Genomic DNA, 19266 nt, shown 5'->3' with positions numbered 1-19266 from the left:
CCCGCCGACACGACCTTACAAGGGGCCGCTCGGGACTTCGTGGAAAGCTTGGCCTCCATGGGGCTGTCCCTGAATAAGTCTGACCCAACTCATAGCCACGGTCATGCCTTAGACCTGGTGTTCACCTCTATGGATGTTGGTGATCTGACACTAAGTAAAAGCGAAACTAAAGAAGTGCCATGGTCAGATCACTTCCTGGTGCAACTGGACTTCTCCGCAATCCATCCCCTCTGCAGGGAGGTGGGACCGATTCAGATAGTCCGCCCCCACCACTTAATGGATCCAAATGGTTTCCAGAGAGTGGTAGAGGATGTTTTATCCCATGCTGATGGCCTTTCAGCTGATTCCCTGGTGGCCCGCTGGAATGTGGAGTTAACCAGGGCTATTGACTGTTTGGCTCCGAAGCGCCCTCTCCGATTGCATGGAGCCCGGACAGCCCTGTGGTTTTCCATGGATCTGAGGGCAATGAAACAATCGCTTAAACGGCTAGAGCGCCAGTGGCGGATAACTCATTCTGAATCTGACTGGACACGGGTTAGAGCTCAATGTTGAGCCTACCAAGTGGGAATAGCGACGGCGAAGAAGACTTTCTTCACCGCCTCTATTGCATTTGCAGAAAACAGCATCAGGAGACTCTTTCAGGTGGTTCGCAATTTAGCGAAATCACCTGTTACATCAGGGCCCAGTATGGACCACATGATCTCCTGCAATGATTTTGCAAAGTTTTTCCAGATAAAGTCACTCAGATTCTGGAAGAGGTAGACTCCACCGTGGGAGCAGGGCCAGAGTGGGAGAGTGCTAGAGTCCTGTCTAGTCAAGTTGCGTGGAATCATTTCCAATCTGTTACCTCCAAGGATGTGAACAGGCTGCTTGGATGAGTGAAACCAACCACCTGTCTTGTTGATCCTTGTCCATTCTGGCTGATAAAAGCAAGCTGGGAAGGGCTGGGTGATGGGCTTCGTGGGGTGGTGAATGCTTCCCTCCATGAGGGAGCCTTCCCGGACTCGCTGAAAGAGGCGGTTATTAAACCACTTCTTAAAAAACCATCTTTAGATGTGGCCATAATGGCCAACTATCCCCCAGTCTCAAATCTTTCATTCTTGGGCATTCTTGATTGAGCGAGTGGTTGCTGAACAACTCCAGGCACCCCTGGAAGAAGCGCACCATTTGGATCCCTTCCAGTCGGGATTCAGGCCTCATCATGGGACTGAAACTGCCTTGGTCGCACTGGTTGATGATCTCTGGCGGGCTAGGGACAAAGGTGAGAGCTGTTTCCTAGTTCTGCTGGATCTCTCAGCGGCGTTTGATACCATTGACCATAACATCCTTCTGGACCGTCTTGAGGGGCTGGGAGCTGGGGGCACCGTCATACAGTGGTTCAGCTCCTTTCTCCTGGGCCGTGTTCAGAAAGTGGTGGTGGGGGATGAGTGTTCAGACCCCTGGGCTCTCACTTGTGGGGTGCCTCAGGGTTCCGTCCTCTCCCCCATGCTTTTCAACATCTACATGCAGCCGCTGGGAGAGATCATCAGGGGGTTTGGGCTGGGTGTTCATCAGTATGCAGATGATACCCAGCTCTACCTCTCTTTCAAATCAGAACCAGTGAAGGCGGTGGAGGTCCTGTGTGAGTGTCTGGAGGCAGTTGGAGATGGATGGTGGCTAACAGATTGAGGCTGAATCCTAACAAGACAGAAGTACTGTTTTGGGGGGACAGGAGGCGGGCAGGTGTGGAGGACTCCCTGGTCCTGAATGAGGTAACTGTGCCCCTGAAGGACCAGGTGCGCAGCCTGGGAGTCATTTTGGACTCACAGCTGTCCATGGAGGCACAGGTCAAATCTGTGTCCAGGGCAGCTGTTTACCAGCTCCATCTGGTACGCAGGCTGAGACCCTATCTGCCTGCGGACTGCTTCGCCAGAGTGGTGCATGCTCTGGTTATCTCCCGCTTGGACTACTGCAATGCGCTCTACATAGGGCTACCTTTGAAGGTGACCCGGAAACTACAACTAATCCAGAATGCGGCAGCTAGACTGGTGACTGGGAGCGGCTGCCGAGACCACATAACACCAGTCTTGAAAGACCTACATTGGCTCCCAGTACATTTCTGAGCACAATTCAAAGTGTTGGTGCTGACCTTTAAAGCCCTAAACGACCTCTGTCCAGTATATCTGAAGGAGCGTCTCCACCCCCATCGTTCTGCCCGGACACAGAGGTCCAGCACCGAGGGCCTTCTGGCGGTTCCCTCACTGCAAGAAGCCAAGTTACAGGGAACCAGGCAGAGGGCCTTCTCGGTAGTGGCACCCGCCCTGCGGAACGCCCTCCCACCAGATGTGAAAGAGAACAACAACTATCAGACTTTTAGAAGACATCTGAAGGCAGCCCTGTTTAGGGAAGCTTTTAATATTTGATTTATTATAGTATTTTAATATTTTTTGGAAGCTGCCCAGAGTGGCTGGGGAAGCCCAGCCAGATGGGGCGGGGTATAAATAATAAATTATTATTATTATTATTATTATTATTATTATTATTATTATTATTATTATTATATCAAAGCCCAGTCAAGACAAAGGGGGGTATTTGACTTGACTCAGGGACCTGGAAACTATAAATACTGTCCTTTGTACTGTGATGGAGTAAGTATGAAAGACTGTATTTGAGTGACCAGCATACCTGGATCTCAGGTTCTACCTGAGACCACACCTTTTCTGCGACATATCTATGATGTCTTGATGATGCATCCTGAGATGTATTATGGGAAACTGAAATATGGATGTAACCCATTGATCAGGCTAATAGCCGCTTTGCTTTCGTATATTCTGGTCTGGTCTCTGTTCATTTCCCGACTGGTTTGAGCCTTAAAATGTACACTCTCTCTGAAGGTCGTCTTCCCTAAGAAGCTGAACCCCTTGAAGGGACCCCTCAATATTCTTGTTTCAATTGTATATTTAAAGCACTATGCTATCACTTTAAACAGTCACAGCTTCCCAAAAAAAGATTTCTGGGAGCTATAGTTTGTTAGGGGTGCTGAGAGTTGTTAAGAGGTTCCTGTTCCACTCACAGAGCTGCAATTTACAGAGGTTTAACAATCCCACTTCATAAGGAACTGTGGTAACAGCTGTGAGTGAAATACTTCCTTGCCCTTTTAAATCTTTGCATTTTCAAACATTTTCAAAGATGAGCTGGCTTTGACAATAAGACTAGCACCCTTACTGAAAGGAAATTGAACTGATAATTTCTTAGTAAATATTTATGATGCTGCAGTAATTAAGGTACACTTCACATGTGCAGGATGTTTTGATGGAAAACTTATTTTGGCTTGTATATAAGAGTTGTGGGGTGATAACATGTATGGGAAAGGTCTGTAATCAACAGGGAAACTGTTCTCATGGGAAATAGCCATTGTTGTCACTTGTGCTGGTATTCTGATGTCGGAAATTAATCCAAGATGTCAAAATGGCACAACAAGTGGGCCAGTGCTATGCACCAGCAGTGTGAGAAAGCAATGATAATTAATCAGGTGGTTATTTATCTTTATCAAATAATGGGTTTTTGTGGGGCAAAGTGTTTGTAATGGGGGCAGTCCTGAGTGTGGCCTGCCTATGTATTATCCTAATGCAACCTTAATCGCTAAACAGAATCAATGCCTCTTCCACGTACATCAAGTTAAAGGAGACTTTTCTATGTAAATGATCTGCTCATTTTGTGGATATGAATATTTACGCTCTGTGTACCAAACATAGGCATTTCATTTTCACCTGATGAAAATAAACTGCTCTGATATGCTCAGCAGCTACTGGACCTTGCAATTTTTGCTTGCTACTTCATATTTGTGAGGGTGGGGCTATTCTGGGGCATAGGGAAGTAGAAAAGAGCATCAAAGGAGAGAAATACAAGATGACCAATTTGTCTACTGCATTCATACCTTAATTCCTCACACATACCCGCTCACACATCCATTTTATTCTAAGATGAAAAAGGAAGGGAGTATCTCCTTTCTTCAAAATAACAGTTGATTGCCAAGACTGCTGCCAAGTGATTTTTCAGCCTAACTACTGCTTGGAGCAGGTGCTTGGATTCTCCCTTCCACCCCAACTTCCATTCTGTGACCCCAAGAAGCAATTTTGCTGAGAGATAAAAGTTTTCTCAGAGGCCACACTAAGTTCAGTTTGGGAGGAGCGGAGAGCTCTAGTACTGTACTTTGTCTGGGAGGAAGTGTGGAGGGGTAGAGTCTTTTGTATACTTTATGTTTGAATTTCTTCACTAATGCTTTATTCTGGATTGTTTTATTTCATATTTTAATGTGTGGTAAACCGCTTTGAGATTTCTTCTTAAAAATATAAAGTGGTATAGAAAGGAAATGAATACAGTGGTACCTCGGGTTAAGTACTTAATTTGTTCTGGAGGTCCGTACTTAACCTGAAACTGTTCTTAAACTGAAGCACCACTTTAGCTAATGGGGCCTTCTGCTGCTGCCGCGCCGCCGGAACACGATTTCTGTTCTTATCCTGAAGCAAAGTTCTTAACCTGAAGCACTATTTCTGGGTTAGCGGAGTCTGTAACCTGAAGCGTATATAACCTGAAGCGTATGTAACCCGAGGTACCACTGTAATAATTGTAGTTCTGTAAGGGGAACAGGGGCCTCTTAACTCTCAGCACCTTTAACAAACTACATCTCCCATAATTCTTTGTTGGAAGTCATGTTTGTTTAAAGTGGTAGCATAACGCTTTTAATATGGCCTTCCTCTGCCTTCTGGCTGTGATGGGGGTGTGTGTGTTTAGAGCATTCTAGATTTTTAGCTTCAAAAAACTTGGGCTATCCTTGATTGTCATAGCTCCCCTTTAATGGTTTTAAGTAAAATCTATGGCTGCTTGTTCTCACAAATGGTAGAATGAAGTGACCCATAACTGTTGAGACCTGCAATTAGTTCACCTGGTGATTGGTCAGTTTCTCCTCTAACTGTTCCAGGTTCCCATAGTTGCAAAGCAATTCCCCATAGTGACACTTTTGCCAAATACATACATAACTACATACATACATACATACATACACACACACACACACACACAACACATCTCGGCATCTTTGTCCAGGTCTCCCCCCCCCCCACTTTTTAAAAGAACAACCTTTAATCTCCAAAGAACCTTGTTGTTGTTATTTTTAATGTAATTAATCTACCGGTAATTTTAAAGCTGTGTCAAGATAATTTCTAATAATGAATGCAAAGTTGCATTTGTATACTATTTTTGATTTAAATGTTCTACTTTTCATTTTAAAATTATTTTTACTCCATTTATTTATTGCACACATTTTTCTCCGAGGAGCTCAAGGTGGTATACGTGGTTCACACCTCATTTAATCCCCATAACAGCCTTGTGAGGAAGGTCAGGCAGAGAGGCAGTGACTGGCCCAAGGTCAGCAGGAGAGCTTCATGACCGAGTGAGGATTCAAATCCTGGTCTCTCCCAGGCCCAGCACTCCAACCACTTAATTGAGCTTTTCTTGAACAACTGTGAATGTTGTTTCCTTTCTTGAGCACTAGAGCTTGAATAGCTGTTTATGTGTTTTGATTATGATTTGCCCATACAGAGGCATTAATTCTCCAGATTATTGAGGGGCCCCAATGCGATGTTGCGCGACATCCTGACGTCGCATGTATGACATCGCAAGGAACCAGGGGGTGGAGCTGAACACCCTCTGAACATTGAGGTGGCCTGGCTCCCTCAAAAAATACATTGGGGGGGGGGGACTGCCTCATTTACTCCCTTTAGGAGTTGGCACCTATGGCCCTGAAAGTTCATGGCAGATTTGACAATGCATAAACTGGCACATGCTCCTAAGCCCTGGGACTTCACGACTGCTGGCCCATCTTATCAGCCAGAGGGTTTTACAGTTTGATATCTGTGTGTGCTTTCTTGCACTCGGTTGTTTAGCAACCCCTTGCGCTGGTGTGGTGTTGCTGTGCCCTACCCTGCTGTTGGCTATTGTTTTATAAACACGGTTAGCGTCCCCTGTTGCCGCGACAACCAGCCTCACCATTCCCCAGAGAGGAGAAGGAGAGAGTGTATGTGTACGTTTGGTTCCTCAGGATTTCCTTTCCTTCTTTTCAAGGCCTTGACGTAACCCAGAGGGGCGTCTCTCTACTCAACTTGCCTCTGCATCCATTCTCTCCCCTCCAACGTGGTGCAGCCCAAAAAGAGCCGGGAGCCGCTGCAAGATCCCTCTCGTTCCAGAGCAGTGGTGGGCATCTCGTGTGGCACCAGTGGGCAGCCATGGCAGCAGCCATCCCTGAGCAGAAGACCGCCCAGAAGGTGCGCTTGCCCCGGCGCCGCAGCGTCAGCCAGATCTGTCCCCCGCCACGGAGGCCAATGACTTTAGCAGAGTTGCACCCAGGCTGTGAGAATGAGCGGCTAGGAGTGGCCCGCGAGAGCATGCTCCAGAACCATCTCATCGCTAAGGTGAGGAGGCTATGGCGCGGGATTGGAGGGAGGGAGGTCCCCAGGCCGCTTTTGGGGACCTCTTGGGATTTGTGTCTGTGGCATTTTCACAAGTTGATGGGACTGTCAGCAAAGGGACCTCTGACAGCCTTCGGACCCCCACCCCAGCTGCTTTGGGACATAGAGAGTCAGAGCATTGGTCCATCCGGCTCAGTGCTGTCTACACTGACTGGCAGAAGCTCTCAAGGGTTTTATGGAGTAACTTTCCCCAGCTCTACCTGGAGGCACCAGGGACTGCCACTGAGCTAAAAACAAAGCAGGTTTCCAGTCCTCATTGTGTTTTAAAGGCTGATTAAAATAGGAACACAGGGAGCTGCCATAAAACTAAGTCAGGCCCACTGGCTCATCTGGTTCAGTATTGTCCACACTGACTAGCAGCAGTTCTTCAGGGTTTTGGATAGGGGCCTTATGAAACCCCAGCAAGTTGAATTTGGGACTTTCTGACTGCAAAGCAGATGTTCTACCACTAAGCTACAGCTCTTTCCCCTCCATTGGGCCTGGCTGTAGCAGTAGCCATTTTCTATTTTGCTCTCTGGCAACCATGGCAACCTGTTTTCATATTAAGTTATGCCAGTCTTTAATCAACAGTAATAAACCGTAGAAAAAGTTAAGATCGACACACACAGCTTCTCACTGAGGGAATTTTACTTTCCTACAATGATACAGAGTGGTGGAAGTTCAAAATGGCAGCTTTCACACCCAGCTTCATGGTGCAGGGGCTCACATAGAAGCCACATGGTGGTGGTCTTGGGAGGGTGCGAGGTCTCCAGCAGCTGCCTGGGGCGGGCAGAAAGGTTGATAAGGACTGCCCCTTAAATTGTGGATGCCAAGCACATTTACATACATGCTGTCCAGTATTATTTGTTTAGATCCGACCTTTTCATTTTATGAATGTGTGTGTGTGTGTGTGTCCTGTCTTCTCGCTGCGCTGGATTGGAATAATAATTTTAAGGTGCTTCAAGGCTGCCTTACAGGGAACATACATTTTGCCATTTCTTCTATATGTTAGAAAAGGAACACCAATAAATGCTTTTGTTTGTTTGTTTGTTTGTTTATATTAAATAAATGTCTATACTTCCCATCATCCAAGGATCACAGGGAGTTTAAAATACAAAAACACAAAAATACATAACATAGTAACAATCACAAACAATACCCTGCCCCATATACAGTTTCATTAGCCAAAGGCCTGGATGAATAATAATTAATAATAATAATAATAATAATAATAATAATAATAATAATAATAATAATTTATTATTTATACCCCGCCCATCTGGCTGGGTTTCCCCAGCCACTCTGGGTGGCTTCCACAGAAACCAAAAAACACTAAAATATCATACATTAAAAAATTCCCTGAACAGGGCTGCCTTAAGATGTCTTCTGAATGTCAGGTAGTTGTTTATCGCTTTGACATCTGATGGGAGGGCGTTCCACAGGGCGGGCGCCACTACCGAGAAGGCCCTCTGCTTGGTTCCCTGTAGCTTTGCTTCTCGCAATGAGGGAACTGCCAGAAGGCCCTTAGCGGTGGACCGCAGCGTCCGGGCAGAACGATGGGGGTGAAGACGCTCCTTCAGGTATACTGGGCCGAGGCCGTTTAGGGCTTTAAAGGTCAACACCAGCACTTTGAATTGTGCTCGGAAACGTACTGAGAGCCAATGTAGGTCTTTCAAGACTGGTGTTATGTGGTCTCGGCGGCCACCCCTAGTCACCAGTCTAGCTGTCGCATTCTGGATTAGTTGTAGTTTCCGGGTCACCTACAAAGGTAGCCCCACGTAGAGCGCATTGCAGTAGTCCAAGCAGGAGATAACTAGAGCATGCACCACTCTGGCGAGACAGTCCACGGGCAGGTAGGGTCTCAGCCTGCATACCAGGTGGAGTTGGTAGACAGCTGCCCTGGATACAGAATTGACCTGCGCCTCCATGGACAGCTGTGAGTCCAATATGACTCCCAGGCTGCACACCTGGTCCTTCAGGGGCACAGTTACCCCATTCAGGACCAGGGAGTCCTCCACACCAGCCCGCCCCCTGTCTCCCAAAAACAGTGTTGTGACGTGGGGTTTGTGATTTCAGCTCTCTTGACATAATATGCTGGAGACAGTTCTCTAGTAACACTTCTTTATTAAAGCAAACAAGACTCAAGACTGAGGAGGGGAAAGCTACATTTATAGGGACAGGGGACTAGCTAGAAAGGATACATTTTGGAGGGAACAATATCAGGCAACCACAGTCCTGCCTTTTGGAGGAAACCAATAAGACAGAGGATCCAAATACAGCAGCTTAAATGAACCAATAGTAGCTGTACCCTTTGAAACCAAAAGGCAGTTCCTTTACCCTAATGCAAATACAGACAATAATAATACAGATATAAAATCCTTTGACTCAATACACAGCACCCCTCCCCCCCTAGTGAGCACAGCAGACGTAATCACTCAGGTACTGTGGGGTCCTACAACTTCTACTTGATCTCCTGACAACAGGTGTTGCCGGTTCTGGATTGGGTGTTACCTGTGGTAGAGGGGCTGCTATAGGGGTTTCGTCAGGAACAGATGGAGTCCCAGACATCTCAGGGTCCCCTACCTGTACCTCGTCATCATGAGGACTAGCAGACCCTGGTTCATTAGCTGAAGCCCCTGGTGACTGCACCTCTTGGCCATTTTCACTCTGGTCTTGCCGCTCTGCGTCGTTAGCCAGGGATGAATTATCTGATTCCTCCCTGCTGAGCGCCCGGCGCCTCAGCTGATCTATATGTCTCTTCCAAACTTGCCCATTTTCCAAGGTCAGATAATAGGACACAGGTCCACTAGCCCGGGTGACCACACCAGCCACCCACCGCGAACCTCGTGAATAGTTCCTCACCCAGACCAGATCTTCAGGGGCGAGATACCTTGTTGTGTCAGTCTCAGCCTGGGGGGTTGCTCTTGAATTACGGTTTGGCATTTTATCTGGGTGGACATAATCCAGCACCGTTACCAGTCTTCTACCCAAGAGCAGCTCAGCTGGCGACTTGCCCGTCGCAGTACACGGCGTCGCATGCTGCAAAAATAACATTCGCGCGATGCGAGCTGACCAGTTACCCTCCATTAAGCGCGCAATGGATTCTTTGGCTGTTCTTACCATGCGCTCAGCCTGCCCATTGGAGGATGGGTGAAAGGGCGCGGATGTGACCCCTCTTATGAAGTTATCAGCCAAGAATGCCCTGAATTCTTGGGATACAAAAGCTGCCCCATTATCTGATACAATGGTCTCAGGTAACCCGTGGGTTGCAAACAGCTGCCTCAACACCTTGATTACGGCAGCTGATGCCATGCTAGGGACCATCGCCACTTCTAACCATTTGGAATATGCATCGACGATAACCAAAAAGACCTTCCCCTGGAATGGCCCAGCAAAATCTAAGTGCAGCTGGCTCCAGGGAGATCTGGACTGCTCCCACCAGTGGACTGGTGCTCTGGCCGCTTCTGGCCGCACCTCTTGGCATGCCTTGCATGTTCGTACCCATTGTTCTATGTTCTGGTCCATTCCAGGCCACCACACGTAACATCGGGCTAGCGACTTCATCCTGACCATTCCCGGGTGTCCCATGTGAAGTGTCTCAAGAACCCTGTTTCTCAGTGGTGCTGGGATGATCACCCTATCTCCCCACAGGAGACACCCCTTATGCATGGACAACTCGTGCTGCCTTGTCGCATAAGGCCTGAATTTGTCTTCATGCGGACCACCTAGCCACCCCTCCCCACCCAAGTGAACACACGGGAGAGAACAGCATCTTTCCTCGTTTTTGCAGCTATATCAGTATACAGGAGCCCCCGGAAGTGTTTCCAGCATCATTATGTGCTCCGCTGGAGCGGGATCCTCATTGCTCCCGCCAGGGAGGGGCAATCGACTCAGCGCATCAGCGTGGCACAACCGTTTCCCCAGCACATGGGTCAAGGTGTACTGGAACCCGTTCAGGAATATAGACCAACGCAACATTCTGGGGGAGAGAATTTGTGGCGTTTGTTTGTTCGGGTTGAACAACCCTAACAGTGGTTTGTGGTCCGTTTCAATGGAGAAATGGCGACCGTACACATAATCATGGAACTTTTTGATTCCTGCCACAATTGCAAGCGCCTCTTTGTCAATTTGAGCATAGTTGCGCTCCGTGGGCGACAACGTACGGGAATAGAAAGAGATGGGCTTTTCCGACCCATCCGGTTCCCTATGACTCAGCACCGCCCCCAGGCCGTATTGAGAGGCATCACATGCCAGGACCAGCGGCTTTGACTCATCATAAAGAGCAAGGACGCTCCTGCTACTCAGCATTCCTCGCAAGGAGTCAAAAGCCTTCTGCTGCCCCTGCCCCCATCACCACACATTCTTTTTCTGCAACAGTCTATGTAATGGTTCAGCTACCGAAGCTTTCTGGGGTAAGAACGAATGATAAAAGTTAATAAGTCCCAGGAATGACTGCAACTCCGTCTTGTTCTGTGGTCGTGGTGCCTCGATGATGGCCTTAATCTTAGCATCTGTGGGGTGGATGCCTGATGCATCAATTTTAAACCCCAAGAAATCCACAGCTGGCACCCCAAAACTGCATTTTTCCTTTTTCAGTTGCAACCCCACCTCCTTGAACTTGAGCAACACTGCACGGACACGCGCAACCAGTTCCTGTGGGTCTTTTCCAGCAATCAAAACGTCATCAAAAAATGGCAAGACCCCCGGCAGACCTCTTAACAGGCGTTCCATGAGCCCTTGAAAAATCCCTGGGGCCACACAAACTCCAAATTGTAATCTGTTAACTCTGAACGCCCCTTTATGTGTGACAATAGTTTGTGCTTCCGCTGATTGTGGGGTTACTGGCAGCTGTTGGTAAGCTTGTGCCAGGTCAATTTTGGCGAACACCTTGCCCCCAGCCAGTTTAGCCAACAGATGTGATACGACTGGAATGGGGTATGAGTTTCCCCTGAGTGCCTTATTGATAGTATATTTGTAATCTGCACAGATCCTGACTTCCCCATTTGCTTTATGGGGCGTGACGATTGGAGTCTCCTACTTAGCAGAGTCCACGGGTGAGAGAACTCCCTGCTTGACCAATTTATCCAGCTCTGCTTCGATCTTGGGTTGCAGTGCAAATGGCACTTGCCTTGGTTTGAGTCAGATTGGGGCCATCCCAGGGTCCAACTCGAAGTCAACAGGGGGCCCTTTATAACAACCCAGTTTTCCATTAAAGAGACCAGCAAATTCTTTGCATAATGCCTCGCTCATCTCAGGGCAGGTTTGGATTGAATTAAGCCCTGATATACTCAGTCCCAGGGCGGGGAACCAGTCAGTGCCCAGGAGACTGGGGCGACTACCCTTCGCAATCACCAGTTTGAGTACAGCCTGTTTGTCCTGGAACTGAACTCTCACAGCACACATTCCCATAACACGGATGCGGCCCGCTGAGTATGACTGCAAGGTTGCCGGGAAGGGCTCCAGAGGGGGCAATTTACCCCTGGGGAAGAATGTCCTCGCGGTCTGGTCCGACACGATAGTGAATCCAGATCCGGAGTCCACCTCCATGTCGCACTGCTGACCCTCAATCTTCACCTTGACGTGTGCCTTGCCTTGCGCTGGGAACTGCACGACCCTCCCGTTGATCTCCGTTACGTAGTGGCAGTCCTTTAGAAAATGAGTTGCTGTGGGCGGTCTGCGATGCTCCAGTCTAGGTGCTCCTGTCGCTCCCAACGCCGCCGATCTACAGACCCTGGCGATGTGACCTGTCTTCCCGCACATCCGGCACATAGCATCCCGGAAACGACAACTCTTCCGCTCATGGTTTCCGCCACAACCTGGACACCTGCCTCGGTGATCTTTGTGCACTGTGCAGGCCTGACGCACTGACTCGACCCCACGGACTGGGCTCTGGCTCGGAGTAGCCTCTAGCTCGTCCATGGCATGCACAACTTCTATCTGTGGCTTAGGGGCCTTGCGACTGGCATCAAGCTCCTCTCTTTCATAATTATCCGTGGCGGTGGCCTCCTTCAAGGCTAAAGCAAGGGTAACCTCTTCTTTAGCCACGATGCGTCTTCTGGCTTTCTTGCTGCTCAGGCCACCGATAAACCGATCCAGGAGAGTCTCTTCCAGATTTTGGAAGTCACAGTGCTGAGCTTCCGCAGTTCAGCTAGAAATGCAGATACAGACTCCCCAGTACGCTGCTGCCTCTTATGAAACTCCATCCGCCGGGCCATCTTGGTCTCAGTAGGCACCAAGTGGCTTGTTAGGCAGGCTTGTTAGGCAGGCAAGAGATGTCTCACTTAGCTTCGCTGGAGCAAGCAATGCCTTGGCCAGCTTGAAGGTCTCAGGCCCACAGTAGCTCAGGAATGTGGCCCTTCTTTTGCTGGCATCGGTGATCCCTTGAGCCACTGCGAAGAACTCGAAGCGTTCGACGTAGTCTTCCCACGTGTGGGGCTCTGATGGCTGGAAGGGCTCCAATACCCTTGGATTCTCCATTGTCCTGTGGCAGGGTCAACTTCTCAGCTGGCCAGTGAGTCTTGTTCTTAGCTGCAATCCGGACTCTGAGGCAGGGCTGCGGTTAACCGCTCCTCAGCATTCCGGATCCCACCCTCGTCGCCAGTTGTTGTGACGTGGGGTTTGTGATTTCAGCTCTCTTGACATAATATGCTGGAGACAGTTCTCTAGTAACACTTCTTTATTAAAGCAAACAAGACTCAAGACTGAGGAGGGGAAAGCTACATTTATAGGGACAGGGGACTAGCTAGAAAGGATACATTTTGGAGGGAACAATATCAGGCAATCACAGTCCTGCCTTTTGGAGGAAACCAATAAGACAGAGGATCCAAATACAGCAGCTTAAATGAACCAATAGTAGCTGTACCCTTTGAAACCAAAAGGCAGTTACTTTACCCTAATGCAAATACAGACAATAATAATACAGATATAAAATCCTTTGACTCAATACACAACAAACAGTACCTCTGTCTTGTCAGGATTCAACCTCAGTCCATTAGCCGCCATCCATCCTCCAACCGCCTCCAGGCACTCACACAGGACCTTCACTGGTTCTAATTTGAAAGAGAGGTAGAGCTGGGTATCATCTGCATATTGATGGACACCCAGTCCAAACCCCCTGATGATCTCTCCCAGCGGCTTCATATAGATGTTAAAAAGCATGGGGGAGAGGACGGAACCCTGAGGCACCCCACAAGTGAGAGCCCAGGGGTCTGAACACTCATCCCCCACCACTTTCTGAACACGGCCCAGGAGGAAGGAGTGAAACTACTGTATAACAGTGCCCCCAGCTCCCAGCCCCTCTAGACGGCCCAGAAGGATGTTATGGTCGATTGTATCAAAGGCCACTGAGAGATCCAGAATGCTTTTGCCTGGTGCCCAAAGATATGTAATGAAGGCACTGGGCAAGCCTCCCTGGGGAGACCATCCCACAAACAGGAAGCCACCACAGAAAAGTCTCCCTCTCCTGTTGCCACCCTTCAGAGATGAGTGCAGGGTCTGGGATGGTTGTTAGCAAATGGCAGACATCAGGATTTTCTCGCTAATAAGATAAACTGGTCAGCATGGAAGGGAATGCAGGTTGACTACTTTTAGTAAGCAGCAAAGTTCCAGTGGCCTTGAATATTGATGATAACACAGAATTAGAAGTGTGGGTGCCTGCAGGTGCCAGATTAAACACTAGAGGGAAGCACGTGATCAATAGTTTAAGGATGAGCTGAGATTCTGTTTCCTTTGCACAGTTGTTTATTGTATTCATCTCCCACTTTTTGCTCCTGGTTCTTCTCCCCATCCTCATTTAACCCTCACAAAAACCCTGTGTAGCTGGCAAGGCTGAGAGGCAGTGCCTGGCCCAAGGCCACCCACTAAGCTTTCATGGCCAACTGGGGATTTGAACGCTGGTCTCCCAGGTATGGAGTATGGCACTGTAACTGTCAGTTTGCATTTCTTAGTGCAGAAAGTATTGATATGATGTGTAAAGATCTTTCCTATTCTAATTAACTCAAGAGGGTTATGGAACACCTACCCACCCCCCTAACACACAAAAACAAAGATCACCACAGCCAATCACAGACAAACAACCCCAACCTCTCTCACCACCAAAGGAACACAAGTGAACAGCAGAGAACCTGCACGAGCAATGCTGACACCAAACCTTACATACATTAAGTAAAATAGAAACATCCTCACCCCACCCTCACCCATCTTTTCCCCCTCTACCTCTTTCCCCTTTTCTTCCTAATGTCTCAACAAATGAAACTGATTTGTAAAAATGTTACATGGTAAAAATACGAGAGAGAGACATTATACATACTTTTGTAAATCAAGAATTTTTAAAATAAAAATACATTATTAAAAAAAGAGGGTTATGAAAGCTTCTCTGTGTGAAAGAAACAGCAGAAGGTTCGTGATGTTTGGGTTGAGTACAGCTGGCTTAACTGGCTCTGCTGTCCCTTTCAGTCAAGGCCATGCTGAGTATAAAAATAAGGCCAGAAGGAGCGTGGGTTTAACTTTATCTTTCTATCTCTTTTGCTTTGGTGTTCTGTACAGTAAACGCTTGGGTTGCGAACATGATCCGTGCGGGAGGCATGTTTGCAACCTGCAGCGTTCGCAACCCGCAGCGCCATGTCAGCGCACGCACGCACAGGTAACAATTTTGCACTTCTGCGCATGCGCAAAGTGCAATTTAGTGCTTCTGCGCATGCACAAGTGCTGAAACCCGGAAGTAACCTGTTCCGGTACTTCCAGGTTTCAACGCATCCGTAACCCGAAAATGCGCAACCTGAAGCGTCTGTAATCTGAGGTATGACTGTATATAGTGTTAAGGTTTAGTCTTATTATAAGTTGTTGTAAGTTTAAATTAAGTCTGCTGCAACTGGATTTCTTATGGCAGTGCCAATCCTGAATGGATTTGTGACCATTATGCTCATTTGCCTTCAGTAGCAGAAAAGCTCTGCTGGATGAAATTCAATTGCCTCTGGTCTATTTTTTGGGAATCCTGCAACATGTTTAAGTTTTTAATCTGCTAACTATATGTTGGAATCAGCTCTGGATCAATATTGAGTAGAATTTCATGACAGTAACCACTACACTATGCTGGTTCCAACAGAGTATGGAGCAGAAATCTCTAGGCCTAGTGATAGCAATATATATTATAGCAATATATATTACTATAACACCTCTACAAAGAGATCTGGTTGCCTGTTTGTTAGTGGGCCAAGTTTAAGGCATTGCCCTTAACAACTTGGGACCAGTTTACTTTTGGGATTGCTTTAACCCATACATGCCCACTCAACTGCATTGATCTGCAGAACTGGCATAAGAACATAAGGTGATCCTGCTGGATCAGGCCAATGGCCCAACTTGTTCAGCATCTTGTTCTTACAGTGGCCAACAAGATGGCCCTATGGGAAGCCCATAAGCAAGACTTGAGTGCAACAGCATTCTCCCTTCCTGTGGTTCCCAACAACTGGTATTTGGAATCATTGCTGCCTCCACCTTTGAAGACAGATCATACCCATTGTGGCTAGTAGCCACTGATAGCCTTCTCCTGCTCCATGAATTTGTCTAATCCTCTTTTAAAGTTGTCTATGTTGGTGGTTAGGGACGTGGGTGGTGCTGCGGTCTAAACCACAGAGACTAGGGCTTGCCGGTCAGAAGGTCGGAGGTTTGAATCCCTGCAACGGGGTGAGCTCCCGTTGCTCGGTCCCAGCTCCTGCCCACCTAGCAGTTCGAAAGCACGTCAATGTGCAAGTAGATAAATAGGCACCGCTCCGGCGGGAAGGTAAACGGCGTTTCCGTGCGCTGCTCTGGTTCGCCAGAAGCAGCTTAGTCATGCTGGCCACATGACCCGGAAGCTGCACGACGGCTCCCTTAGCCAATAAAGCGAAATGAGCGTCGCAACTCCAGAGTTGGTCACGACTGGACCTATTGATCAGGGGTCCCCTTAACTTTACCTTTATGTTGGTAGTTATAACTGTCATCACTGGAGCGAGTTCTATAGTTTGACTATGCACTGTGTGAAGAAGTACCGTATTTTTCGCCCCATAAGACGCACCGGCCCATAAGACGCACCTGGATTTTAGGGGGGGAAATGAAGGAAAAAAATTTTATTTCCCCCCCAGGTGCGCTGCGCTACACCAGGAGCTTGGGGCGTGCGGAGCTCAGCGCGCCCCAAGCTTCTGCGTGCCGGCAAGCAGTCCGCTGCCGCCCCAAGCCTTGCGCACCCGGCGGGACCTCCTGCCGGGTGCGGGAGGCTTGGGGCGGCAGCGGACTGCTTGCCGGCATGCAGAAGCTTGGGGCGCGCTGACCGCAGCACGCCCCAAGCTTCTAGGTGCGCGCAAGCAGTCCGCTGCCGCCCCAAGCCTTGCGCACCCTGCCTTCAGGGCGCCCGACGCTCCGAGAAGCAGGCTGCTATCCGCAGCCTAGACATCCCTGCGGGTCCTCCCACAGGGCTGCCTGGGCTGCGGAATGGTTCCCGAAGCGTCGGGCGCTCTGCCTTCAGGGCGCCCGACGCTGCGAGAAGCAGGCTGCTATCCGCAGCCTAGGCAGCCCTGTGGGACCTCCCACAGGGCTGCCTGGGCGGCGGAATGGTTCCCGAAGCGTCGGGCGCTCTGCCTTCAGGGCGCCCGACGCTCCGAGAAGCAGGCTGCTATCCGCAGCTTAGGCAGCCCTGTGGGACCTCCCACAGGGCTGCCTGGGCGGCGGAATGGTTCCCGAAGCGTCGGGCGCTCTGCCTTCAGGGCGCCCGACGCTCCGAGAAGCAGGCTGCTATCCGCAGCCTAGGCAACCCTGCGGGACCTCCCACAGGGCTGCCTGGGCGGCGGAATTGTTCCCGAAGCGTCGGGCGCTCTGCCTTCAGGGCGCCCGACGCTCCGAGAAGCAGGCTGCTATCCGCAGCCTAGGCAACCCTGTGGGACCTCCCACAGGGCTGCCTGGGCGGCGGATATCTTCCTGAAGCCTGGAGAGCGAGAGGGGTCGGTGCGCACCGACCCCTCTCGCTCTTCAAGCTTCAGCGAAAGCCTGCATTCGCCCCATAAGACGCACCCAGATTTTCCCTTCATTTTTGGAGGGGAAAAAGTGCGTCTTATGGGGCGAAAAATACGGTACTTTTGGTCCTAATGTTCAGGAGATCTAGTGTTTGGAGAGAGGGAGAAAGGCTTTTCTTTTTCCTATCCACTTTCTCTATGCCAGGCATAATTTTATAAGCATCCATCATGTTGCCTCTTACCTTCTCTCTAAACTGAAAAGGCCCAAATGCTGAAACCTTTCTTTATAGGGGAGTTGATCGTTTCGGCACTGTTTCAGGTGTCACACAATACTTGTTCCACACTTCTAATAAATCAGCCTCCTAATGCAGTAGTACTTATACTTTGGAACTCCCTGCCTATTGGCATCAGGCAGGCACTTTCACTGTGCTCTCCTATTTGGTTAGGCAGACCTCCCCAGACCTGTAGAATGTTGACAGGTGTTTTATTTCTTTTTAGCTACTGTTGATTTTAATCATCTTTAAAAACATTGAAAGTACCCGTTTAACTGTTTTTTATTTATAATTTTAATGTTTTGGGTGGGTTTTTTTTGTAAACCTGCTTAAAGGTTTTTTGTATACATTTTGTTAAATAACATCTGAAAGATTAATGACCAGGAGTGTTATTAGATAAATTGACTATTCTATTCCATTATTTTTATTGCATTCATATCCCACCTTTTCTCCCAAGGAGTTCAAGATGGCATGCATGGTTCTGCCTCTTCTTATTTAATCCCCACAACAACCCTGTGAAGTAGATTAGGCTCGGAGTCGGTGACTGGCCTAAGTGATACCCAGCATGGCTGAGTGAAAGGCTTGAACCCTGGGGTCTCCCAGGCACCGTTGTCTGACACTCTAACCACTACACCGTACAATATGTGCAAGCCTGCAGCTTCCATTCATAGCCCATACTGAGGATGTGTCCTGTTAGCTGCCCCAGGGTGCAACTGCTGAAGCCAAGCCTGTTAGTCATCATCAGATTGCACTTTCCACATACAAATTGTGTAACCAGATTACAGTTTAGAAGTTAAAACAAGGCTGAAACCCACCAAGCACTGCTCTCTTGAAACTTAACCCCATCAAAATTTAGCAGGACTCACTGCAGGAAATGTGTTTCAACATCAGAGCATATCCAGTTACCTCCTTTTTAGAAATCTAGTCTGTGGGATGATGCCTCACTGTCCTCAAAAATTCATTTTGCCTCTTCTGTTCATCCCTCCAAAATAAATATACCGGTATTTATGGCAATGCTGCCACCCTCTGTTTTAGCGACACCAAGCGTGCCTTTTCTGCAGCACCTACTTTCTTCCTCCTCCTCTAGGTGGCAACCTCTCATAAGTTTCCTTATTTCACTGCCTTTATCCTTAGCATAAGATGCCGTTTTTTAAAAAAGAGAAAAGTTTGCTTATAACAGGACTGGAAGAAACTGTGTCCCTCTGGATGAGTTTTTGTTTTTTTTACTACAACACCTATCAGTCCCAGGCCACATAGCCAATTGTTTGGGATGATGGGAGTTGTAGTCCAATCACAACTGAAGAGGCATAGGTTCCCTGTCCTTGCTTTTACATATATTTACATCCTGGGGGCAAGGTGGGGGATTGGCCTGATCATAAAATGAAAGAATTTGGAAAGGGTTGCTTAAAACTGTAACATGACTGCAATTCTGAGTGGTACATCCATCCTCAGATCCATAAAATAAGAAACAGACCAAGGCAATATTATGGGAACCTTTTTCTACCCCAAACTGAATTATCAGGGTAG

At 48.4% G+C, this 19266-nt stretch overlaps 1 protein-coding gene across 1 annotated transcript in view; it reads left to right on the top strand.

The window, feature by feature from the left end:
- Positions 1 to 5676: 5676 nt before the first annotated feature.
- Positions 5677 to 19266, top strand: part of CFAP77 (cilia and flagella associated protein 77) — a 101921-nt gene continuing 88331 nt past the window's right edge. Inside the window, exon 1 of the mRNA XM_081179266.1 lies at positions 5677 to 6449. Coding sequence (XP_081035392.1) covers positions 6264 to 6449 — 186 coding nt within the window. The 5' untranslated portion in view covers positions 5677 to 6263. The remainder of the gene's footprint in view (positions 6450 to 19266) is intronic.

Source organism: Podarcis bocagei (genome assembly GCF_964188305.1).
Source record: "Podarcis bocagei genome assembly, chromosome: Z".
Classification (NCBI taxonomy): domain Eukaryota; kingdom Metazoa; phylum Chordata; class Lepidosauria; order Squamata; family Lacertidae; genus Podarcis; species Podarcis bocagei.
This window is presented reverse-complemented; position numbering and strand designations above follow the sequence as displayed.